General features: G+C 38.5%; 4 protein-coding genes and 1 long non-coding RNA gene across 14 annotated transcripts in view; 3 read left to right on the forward strand and 2 right to left on the reverse strand.

The window, feature by feature from the left end:
- Positions 1-6,156, reverse strand: part of LOC146472815 (microfibril-associated glycoprotein 4-like) — a 35,938-nt gene extending 29,782 nt beyond the window's left edge. The window contains exon 1 of one of the 2 annotated variants that reach the window (XM_085119007.1): positions 5,082-6,156. In XM_085119007.1, coding sequence (XP_084975133.1) covers positions 5,082-5,337 — 256 coding nt within the window. In that variant the 5' untranslated portion in view covers positions 5,338-6,156. Of the gene's footprint in view, positions 1-5,075 lie in introns of both variants that reach the window. The other variant, XM_085119005.1, reaches the window with a different exon arrangement.
- Positions 1-10,857, forward strand: part of LOC146472802 (protein LTO1 homolog) — a 188,647-nt gene that overhangs the window by 133,571 nt on the left and 44,219 nt on the right. The window contains exon 7 of one of the 2 annotated variants that reach the window (XM_085119053.1): positions 1,231-1,469. The exons of the other annotated variant lie outside the window; for it this stretch is intronic. The gene's annotated coding sequence lies outside the window, so the exon portion shown is untranslated. Of the gene's footprint in view, positions 1-1,230; positions 1,470-10,857 lie in introns of those variants that run through there. 2 annotated transcript variants of the gene reach the window in all.
- The window catches only part of LOC146472807 (uncharacterized), a 151,299-nt gene that overhangs the window by 96,223 nt on the left and 44,219 nt on the right, over positions 1-10,857 (forward strand). The window lies entirely within an intron of this gene.
- Positions 1-10,857, reverse strand: part of LOC146472816 (microfibril-associated glycoprotein 4-like) — a 35,157-nt gene that overhangs the window by 21,382 nt on the left and 2,918 nt on the right. The window lies entirely within an intron of this gene.
- Positions 1-10,857, forward strand: part of LOC146472817 (protein LTO1 homolog) — a 74,144-nt gene that overhangs the window by 6,773 nt on the left and 56,514 nt on the right. Inside the window, exons 4-6 of one of the 5 annotated variants that reach the window (XM_085119056.1) lie at positions 68-182; positions 638-784; positions 1,141-1,469. The exons of 1 other annotated variant lie outside the window; for it this stretch is intronic. In XM_085119056.1, the coding sequence (XP_084975182.1) occupies positions 68-182; positions 638-703 (181 nt within the window). In that variant the 3' untranslated portion in view covers positions 704-784; positions 1,141-1,469. Of the gene's footprint in view, positions 1-67; positions 187-637; positions 785-1,140; positions 1,470-10,857 lie in introns of those variants that run through there. 3 more of the 5 variants (XM_085119057.1, XM_085119058.1, XM_085119059.1) reach the window with 3 other exon arrangements.

Below are 10,857 nucleotides of genomic sequence, written 5' to 3' on the forward strand. Positions count from 1 at the left end.
ACATTTGGTGATTACAGATAAAAATATTGAGCACTGTGGATTTCATCCCATGAAATTTGTTTTACAGGTGTGTTAAATTGTTGGAAACTTTGGAGAAGATGATTCTGGCACTTCCTCTCAATGATCCCACAAATGAAGAGCTGTTTGCTAATCTTGAGAAAGTGCGAGCAAAGTTTAAACAGGTATTGCTTACCTCATTGTAGGAAATTAAGAGCTGTATGAAACTGCTGCATTTTTCCAGTCTTCTAGCACATTTAATTTCTGTGATCTGTGTGTTGATAAAGTGTGGTGCCAGTTCAGTTCAGTAACCATTCCTTTCATGAATTTAAAGGTTAAGCTTAAGGTGAATTAAGTGCCATGGCTAGCTATATAGAGATAGTTTATGTATGATACTTACTTTTGAGACCATAATTATAGAATCTTTTTATGTTGTTTCTTGAATTGAAAATGGCTGAGAGTTTGTAAGTCAGTAGGAATCTCCCCCCAAATTTTGGCAATGTGGCAACCTTAAATGGATGTTTGCCATAATCTGTTCTCACATTTGGTATGTAGAAATTAAGATTTGGAGCCATTGACTTAGTATACATGTAAGTGTTACATTACATTCAAACAGTTTGAATTTTGTTGTTTATATTAGGTTTGTTCACTTCTGGGAGTTGGTGCAGAATACCATAGTTGTGAAATGACTGGACTGTCCTTCTGAAAATGAAAACAGGTCTTTACTGGAAAGACTGATCAAAAGGGTTGGACCATGGGAAATGCAATCCAGTTTGCTTGAAAAAAGGTGAATACAGGTTACATGTAGTTGTAAAATTTTTATAGCATAATAAAGTGTCATCATCATCATTTATCTTTTTGTATATCCAGTAATGCATAAGGTGCAAACAAAAGATCTCTCTGCTCTGTTAGCTGTATTTCCTACTCTTTTTTTTTGCTGCCAATCAGTATCACACAGCACAGTCTGCCTCTTCCATGTACTGGGTGAATTATTAAATACTATTGCACATTGTGCATTCATTTCCATGTACATGTATGAGCTACCAGCTTGGTGTGTCATGTGACTAAAACAAAATTTGTTTTACTCACCTCTTTCTGCACACCCTTAATTAAATTAAACAATTTGCTGTATTTGTATTGCAGGATCTTTGTGTTGATGCAATGTAACAGCTTCGCTCTTGTCAGCAAACTAGCAGAGAACATATATGAACCGGGACAGTACACTTCCAAAAGTCATGATCAGTTTGTTCCCTTTAACACAAACACATGCATGAATACACGTAGCAGATGGATGAATTCTGACCAAGCCGCTTAAGACAACTTGTGTGCCCAGTAGCAGACAAGTATAGATTTCATGACATGTTATATATTTTGAATGTAAGGCAGACAAGTAAAATTCCTAAAGTTGAAAACTTCTGTTGTTAAGACTTTGAAATTTATAATTAAAACTAGCATTTCTTTTTTCTGAGTAATTGCTTGTGTCACTGACTGAATACACTGATCATTCCCAAAAAAATCAATGTACTCCTTTCCACCTTTCATCATTTTATTTTGTAGTGAACCTTCCACATGGGCTGAAAGGTCACTTCAACAGGGTACCAGACTCATAGAAAGGGTACTAAACATCAACTGTAGAGATTTGATTTACTGCCCAGGGTGTGCATTTCATTTTAGGATCTCAGTGGAGAGTAGCTGTTATTAGTTGGCGCTGACACTTAACAGGCTACTAAATTGAATTATTAAATGCTATTTGAATCACTTGCATGGTCATGTTCCCTGTATATTGTGTTACATGTAATAGGCAAACTTGTGGGGTATACCCAAAGGTTCTGAAACTTTTATACTGAAAAATGCTTTGCCATTTGATTTGGCTCTCATGTCCCATAGCTACCCTTAGAAATCATGCTTGTCCCATAAAACTGACATGGTTACCAAGGAGGTTTCCCTGTTACTGCTTGCAAGCTTAATTATAATTTCCAGTTAATATTATTGAATCTGTTTTTCATTCCTCCCTGTGGAGACGGGTACGTACAGAAAATGGCTGAAAATTGATCCATCCATGCTGTAAAATCATTTTAATATGATGTGGAATTTTGACTGGATGTTGTTGTTCCTCACAAAAAGTTCCCAAATTTCGACAGATAATGGAAATCTCTTCTGCAGATAGTTTTCAAAATATCATTATTGCCCCTACTGAAATAATTTCAAAGGTTTTGTCATTTACCTAAACAAAGTTATTCTTTAATGAGGGTGACACTAAGTGTAGTCTTACATGTACTACTAATAAACTTGTGATGTCATATTCTGGATGAAATAAGTTGGAAGGTGTTGGTTTGTGAGGAAAAAAATTTACGCAGGAAGGACAGCCATCAACAAAATGATCTTTGAATTACTTTTGATCCATGATTTGGTCAAAAAATTAACACGAGAACAGTGTGTCATTACGTAGTCCACATCTGTGAAAGAATTTTTTTTCTCGTAAAGAAAAACAGATGGTAGGAAAGATGAGTGCATACGAGTTGCACAAAACTTAACATCAGGCATAACTAGTAAAGACAGATCTTCTGTCCGAAGGTGTATTCGGTAATAATTAAACTGCTTTCACACTTTGACAAATTATGTAATCCTGGAAAGCAAGCATCTTCTTTATCACTGTAAAGTAAATGACAAATCTTTGTCTACGGGATTGGTTTTTTAAACGATCAAAAGGACTGGCTTATGAAATCGAATATTATATTGCGAGGTAAAAAGACAAACTTTCCTTTCACTACAGTAAGTGGGTCCTTTACTCCAGCTTATCACCTGGAATTGCTGTTGTCCATTCTTAATTTGCTGTTTGTATTCTATATATTTTTTTTCTTTTATGGCGTTTTCTTGTAAATTTTGTATTAGTATTTTCGTAATTATAAATCTGTAGTTTAAGCAATAAAAATAACATAAAAAACGACAAAGAGATAATTAAAAAAAAAAAAAAAACGAAAGAACACTGAACAAAGATGTTAAGTTTTCAGATACTCAGCTTTATTCACCAAAAAATAGGCATTACAATAATGAAACAGAAATTATTCCCGCTCTGTTTAGTGATTATATACTGAAGAGCTCTTTAGAACCAGAGGTGGTTATGAAGATGCGAAGACAGAAGTCAGAAGTTTAAAACTTCTCTGGTCTGATCTTCATCTCAGCTCTCTTCGCGGAGTAGTTATATCCTTTCCAGTGATACCAGTTGACACCGTCAGCGGCTGATGAGTGCTGTCCATGATGATACAAGCCGTTCAGATTGGAAGAGTGACCACCACCAGGCTCCTTTGAAGGACGCGGCACAGTTCAAGTCCGACCTCCCGTCATTGTCCCGATCTTTGGTTGTAAATGGGAGGCCACGATGATCAGAAAGGGAATCTCCAGCAGTTCCTAAAAGAAAGTTTACATTTTACAGTCAGTTCCAAGAAGATAAACAACCACAGAAACCCATATTGATTACAGTAATAGCCCACGTATAAGAAGCTGAATTTTTCAATTTAGCCTAAATAGGTTCTTATATAAATGGTACTTAAAGCAAATTTAGGCTACCAAGGTTCTTAAAATAGGTTCTTATATTTTCATATGAATTATATCTGAATATACTATATATATCATAAATATCATCTCATAATACAGTATAATGGCAAACACAATAGACATACAACATGGTACTTGAGCTTGAAAGAAAAAAAAAGTTATGTCAAGTTACTTTTAAATAGATGATGATCTTTGATTCAGAAGTTTCTACCTATACAATTTCACAGCAATCCCACTGATAAGAACCTAACTTAAAATTTTAGCCTAAATAGGTTCTTATGTGGAGAAGGCTTAAAATGAAAATTTTAGCCTAACAGGCTCTTAAAACCCAGGTTCTTATACGCGGGCTAGTACTGTATCGTGAATGCTGAGATCCTGAAAAGTGTTTTAGCGTGGCTCTCAAACGGTTCAAATTTTTATTGACTATACTGATCTGAAGAGATAGGCCAGTTTTGAATAGCGCTGTGTTGTTTTAACCGCATTCGCACAGTCGCTTCTCCTCCTTTCTCGAAGGAGGAGGCGAAGGGCCCCCATTGGGACGAGGAGGGACGCGTTTGCTTTAAAAGAGTAGCTCACCCGAGTAAGTTCCAAGACTCAGCTGATACTTAGAGCTCTCGCTTGTAACAGCAAACTGATCGTACTCAGCATAGGCCGTCTTCCCTTTTGTGTCTTCCAGATCCACACGAAGTCTGTTTCGTGCGCTTCTAGTCAGCCGGTTTATCTTATCCAGTCCCAGCCAAAACTCGCCATTCAGGTTACCAAAGCCCAGTTTGTAGTCGTTCCAGCCGCGGTAGAAATTAACCGAGCCGTCCAGTCTCTTCTGGAACACTGTCCACCCCCCACCGACTGTTGTTTGGTCACAGAACACATCAAACGGGCCTGAACCATCAGGATCGATTGCATAAACACCACTGATCTTCCTTCCAGATTTGTACAGCTCAGCACAGTTCTTCTTGTGATCTGAAACCAGCAAAGCAAAGCAAAGCCAAATTATTAGTTAACACGCTATTTTAACAACCAATGTCACTGAATCAGGGTTGATCAAACGTGAATTGTAAATAATATGGCTGCCTAAACTTGCATATAAAAACATTACAAGATAAAATCAACTCATCAGTTGAAACATATAAATAGCAAAGCTACATCTTTCCACTGAGAAGCGCTCGATACTCGTTTTAATGAAAAATAACAAACTTTTTTCAACATCCAAAGGCCATTGCACTTTTTTATCTCGGGATTTTTAAGTCAATTTGTTGGTTAGAAATACAAGTAAAGCGATTCAACGTTTCGATTTATAAATAGGTAACATCATTATCAAAGACTAAAGTCAATTGAAGTTGTGAAGTTAAAAATAAAAAAAACAAATATATTTAAACAAGCGTCATTCCTGTGTGCTCACAGAAAAAAGTCGCTAAATTTGTCATTTCTCTTCGACATTTCTCCGTTAATTGGTTCTCAGAAACCCAAGATATTTTAGTGCTTAAAATCGCTTTTATTCGGACATAAACGAACGTTTCAATCACCTTTACCAGTTGTTTTGTTCCCTGTGAGTGCCTCTATTTTCTTCTGGAGATCCGAAAGTTGTAGTTTCATTTCTTGCAAGAGTTCCTTAACCTCTTTGTTGGGCCCCGCGCTGAAAGTGTTGTAAATGAGATTTTGACATTTACTGTTAGTCGGGGGAGCGGACCCCTTGCTACTGTTTCCTGATTCAGCTGGGCTACTAAAGGCGGTCGATAAAATCAGCACCAACAGCGAAAAACAAACTTGGATGGCCGACGAAAACATCGTGAGCGCTCGGAGGAGATATTCACAACTGTTTCTTATTACTGCTTATCCAGCTGATAAAAGAGTGGTCAGAAGTTCCTGTTTACTTCTTCGCTTACAAGACTTTTCGCGTCTTAAACAAGAAGTTCCGCTATAAAAGGGCAAGCCCCTCCTTCATTTCACACCCTTGCGGGCGTGAGATGCAAATTTAGACGCTGTTCATTCGTGGCAAGTTGTTGACTCAAGCGTCCTCTGAAAAATATGCCTCAAAATTTTATAATATCACCACAGCAACATAAAATACCAAGTTCTAATTGGTTTAACAAGGGTTATTATTAAAACTAAGCCAATTTTATCGGTAAAATTCGATGAAAAAGGCACATGTTGTTAGTCAGTTGTTTACGCTCTGATGGTTGATTGACGGTGAGAATGGCCTGGCCAGGCCCCTTTTATAGCGGAACTTCCTGTCATTTAGAACAAAGGAAATCATTTGAACCTTGAACCTTGAACCTAACTAAATATTTCACTGATACGGGAATCTTTAGTAGCGTCCCATACTGAATAAAATGGTACGGTATGCGGTCGTTTCGCTACACCATTAAGTACAAGATTGCAGTACTGAGTAGTCGACTTACTGACCGTTTTCCTTCAAGCGCTCACTGGCCATTTTTTAACGCAAATCTGCGCTTTAAGGAAAACTGAACCGTGAACAGGCGAACCCGCAAGCGAATAATAGAAACACGTATGTATGTATGATTGACGGTGAGAATGGCCTGGCCAGGCCCCTTTTATACCGGAACTTCCTGTCATTTAGAACAAAGGAAATCATTTGAACCTTGAACCTTGAACCTAACTAAATATTTCACTGATACGGGAATCTTTAGTAGCGTCCCAGACTGAATAAAATGGTACGGTATGCGGTCGTTTCGCTACACCATTAAGTACAAGATTACAAGTTTGCAGTACTGAGTAGTCGACTTACTGACCGTTTTCCTTCAAGCGCTCACTGGCCATTTTTTAACGCAAATCTGCGCTTTAAGGAAAACTGAACCGTGAACAGGCGAACCCGCAAGCGAATAATAGAAACACGTATGTATGTATGACTGACGGTGAGAATGGCCTGGCCAGGCCCCTTTTATACTGGAACTTCCTGTCATTTAGAACAAAGGAAATCATTTGAACCTTGAACCTTGAACCTAACTAAATATTTCACTGATACGGGAATCTTTAGTAGCGTCCCATACTGAATAAAATGGTACGGTATGCGGTCGTTTCGCTACACTATTAAGTACAAGATTACAAGATTGCATTACTGAGTAGTCGACTTACTGACCGTTTCCCTTCAAGCGCTCACCGGCCATTTTTTTTTAACGCAAATCTGCGCTTTAAGGAAACTGAACCGTGAACAGGCGAACCCGCAGGCGAATAATAGAAACACGTATGTATGTTTAATATCATTTCAAAAGAAAAGTAGAGCTCTCTTGGAATAGAGAATAAAACAAGCAAAAGGGTCGGAATTGGTGGAAATTAGGCCCCCCTTTTTTCCTTAGAATTTGTCTTCATGAGGGACTTGGCCGCCGGGGGGGGGGGGGGGGTGGGGTACTTCCTTAAATGGGCCATTTAGGTATGTGCGGCCCCAAAGGGTATGGTTTTTCAGCCGCTTTATCATAAATAGGGTATCGATTTTAGTCATTTTGCTGCCATTTTGGTAATAAATAGGGTATCGAGTTTTGCACTCTGTTCTGTCGCACTTTGTAATAATCATCGCACTTTGTAATACCTGTCGCACTTTGTAATAAAACTGTCACACTTTGTAATACCTGTCGCACTTTGTAATAACACTTGTCACACTTTGTAATAAAATAGCTGTCGCACTTTGTAATAACAAGTTGTCGCACTTTGTAATAAATGAAGCTGTCGCACTTTGTAATAACAAGTTGTCGCACTTTGTAATAAGCTTTCAAATTTCCTTTGAATAGGATATTTGGTAGAAAATATATGACTTAACTAATCCCCCAGGGCACAAATACGTTCTTCCTTGATATTTTACTCTACATACTTAACTGAGGGGACTAACGCGTTTTTCTCCACGCTTCTCGCAATTGTTATTTTGGAGATCACATAGCTTGTTTAGCAACGATGGAGTGTAATATCTGAACAGAGGGGAAATAACTCCAGGTAAAAATAAAAAGATGCCCGAGAGGGTTGAGTCCAAGTGTCAGTAAGGGAGACGGAGGCTTCAAGTGACTCGCTACTTGTTCTATATGAGGAGTTTGTTTTTTTTGGAGGGGGGGGGGGGGGGGGGTAGTCACAAGATTTTAAATAGGTGCTACAATCGTGGCTAAAAGTCGAGATAGCTTGGACACCATTACAAGACAAATACCACAGTTCTTCGAAATATACACGCTACGCAGTATAAGTGGTCAATAGGTCTGCACGGTAAATAATCGAATTTATAGTTGTATTGTTCTTCGCTTGTTCTTCGCTTGGTGTGTGCTGAAATATTAGTAGATGGGAGTTGCAGTGAGGTGTGGGCCAAGAAATAAAAGACTGGATAGATTCTATCTATATTCTGAATATCTGCTGCATTATATCCTCAAGATTGGAGGAATGGTCCTCGTGGCCTTTTTGATGAAGAAACTCATTTTTTTACTGCTGCCTCTGGATCAAAATCCAGAACTGATGGACCCTCCAGTGAAATTCCCATGGATCTTCAAGGGTTTCTCCACCAAGGGAGGAATGTGAATCATTTTTGATTCTATTTTGGGCTGATTATGTCCTTTCCCTGCTGAGCAGCGGAGATAGGAAGAACTAATACGATTTCAAGCAAGTGGAGTCCATCTTTGAGATCACATTTGTCGGGTTTCTTTGTTAGAATGGTGGTCCACAGATCAAGCTATGCTTACCTCTTGAACTGAACACTGACCAGAGCCTTCAAAAAGATCCACTGGGGTGGAATGGATGCAATGTGACAGCCTTTCCCTTCGAGCATTGGTCGAAACCATTGTGTGAGATATACAAATGCCTCCTGCCCTAGATCGATGAGGTCATTTTGAGGTGTGGGTCACGCATAGTAGTTAGACTAGCATGTCTTTAACCACTTGGTTGGGAGCAGAGGAAAACATCTTGCCCAGGATTTGCAAGAGAACACCAAATCTCTCCTTCTGTCCTGAGCATCATTTCACAGGTTACTTTCCAGTTTCTTCCTCTCTAACACCTGAATTAAGCTATCATTTACAAATTAAACATGCGATAGGGTCATTTGCACGGTAAATTAGACTAGTACCGAGTCAATGGAGCGGCTTAACAAAACCGATTTTTAAAAGTCATTAATCGAGATGAGGAAGTGTTCCTGTCACGATACATCAAGACAAATAACAATTGCGAGAAGCGTGGAGGACAACGCGTTTCTTTTTCATCCCCTCAGTTTAGTGTACAAAGTAAAATATAAAAGAAGAACGTATTTGTACCCTGGGTGATTAGTTAATTCACTTATTTTCTACCGAACGTCGTATTCAAAAGTAATTTAAAAGCTTATTACAAAGTGCGACAGCTTCATTTATTACAAAGTGCGACAACTTGTTATTACAAAGTGCGATAGCTATTTTATTACAAAGTGTGACAAGTGTTATTACAAAGTGCGACAGGTATTACAAAGTGTGACAGTTTTATTACAAAGTGCGACAGGTATTACAAAGTGCGATGATTATTACAAAGTGCGACAGAACACACTCTAGTCTTGAATTCATTTTTTTTTTAGAAGAAGCTACTTGTTCATCATGATGTTTACAGCAACTGTGTACGTGCCGCAACGGCTTGTGACGCGCTGGGCTCCATGGCTTTCTGAACTGAAGTTCACCAGACACTATCAGGTCATAAATAGGGTATCAAATTTTTGGTCAGGTCATAAATAGGGTAAGGAAAATCGCTGAGTTTGCTCATAAATAGGTTAAGGGTTTTGGGAAGCGGGCCGCACACCCCTATCCAATATTTTTGGGAGTCCCCCCCCCCCCCAACAAATTATATGCCGTCAGAGCACTGTCAAAATTAGCTGAAACAATCAACATCAACCTGAACAGAAATTTATTGATATCGATCAGAGGGCAACCAAATCCATCGCGGGATTGTTCCTTATTTTTGCTTGAGAATCGCTCTAAAATCATGGGTCTGCAGTCTCAGTAAGTCTGCTGTTGCGCAGTTGAATCGGCGAGTTCACTAAACTGTGATAATTCACCTAACGTTTCCGTGAAAGGCCGCCCCATTTTAAGTATGTCGTAAGGTTGGATGGAAAACGCGGAGTGCGGAGTGTGGAAAATCAGGAGTATGGAAATTGAGTAGTGTGGTAAATGGGGAGTATGGAAAATGCGAAGTGTCGAAAATGCGGAGTGTGTGGAAATGCATTAACTTTGACAGATTTATTCATTTCAAAGCATTTTAACGCATTTATTCAACATTAAAAAAATGCCTAGAAATGTTTTACTCTTAAAAAACGTTTCTAGTCTACGACGAGAACGGAGAGGAAAACGTCCATGACTTTACTACAGGACATAAAGGCTTGTCTAAGAGAATAAAAACATTTCTGGTTTTTGACCGTGACCGGGATGTTAACAATCTAAAATTCCAGTTATTTTGTAGCACTGTTAACTAACCCTAAATTGCTGTGTTAATGTTGTCGATGTCGATACTAGTATAACTGAACATCAAAATATTAAATTTGCACAAAAGTTTCTTTTTTTTAACAGAGTGGTTTCACCAACAAACGAATTTACGACAGATTTGAAAAATGGAAGTAAACGAGATGAAAAAAGGTCTCTAAGTTTTACGTTTCAGTGAGGAGAAAAGATGGCAGTTTTTGTAATTAAGAAAACTAATTTGTTGTCTGTTCGAGCGGCTCTCGACCACCATCTGAACTAAACGCCAAACAACAAGAAAAAATTTGTTCTGGGTCAAAAAAAAAGGATGAGGACTTGTCAAATGAAGCACAATAAAGAACTTAATTTCTACCTGAAGCAACTTATCTTCGATGGAAATTTATAGAAGTTCGTTAACCGGCGAAGACATCAACAACAAATTGGGTGACTACGTTTTACAGCCAGGTTTATCTCCATCTTTTTTGGTAAACGGATCGGAGAAAACCAAAATTCATTCACTGAATAATTCAAATGAATACCTTTTCTCATTGAAACAACAGAGAAGTTAAGAATACTGACATACTCCTGCAGCTTGAGGCATGAGCAGTTTATCTATTGAGCATGTGATCGCCAATACACGAACGTTAACATCCCGGTGACGGTCCAAAACCGGAAGCGTCTTTTTTTCTCTTAGACAAGTGCTTGTGTCCTGTAGTAAAGTCACGGACATCAAAACTAGCGTTTTCCTCTCCGTTCTCCGTTTCGTTGCCGTTATAGTTGAGAGTCAGTTACAAAGAAAGTTTAGAAACTTTAGCCCTTTAATAGGACGTGTAAACTATTCAGACTAAAAACGTTTTAGTTGCTTAACTTCCGATTTGTTCCAGTTATCAAGAGTAAAACATTTCTAAGC

The sequence above is a fragment of the Pavona decussata genome, unplaced genomic scaffold, assembly GCF_977016875.1.
Source record: "Pavona decussata unplaced genomic scaffold, jaPavDecu1.1 SCAFFOLD_96, whole genome shotgun sequence".
In the NCBI taxonomy this organism is placed as follows: Eukaryota; Metazoa; Cnidaria; class Anthozoa; order Scleractinia; family Agariciidae; genus Pavona; species Pavona decussata.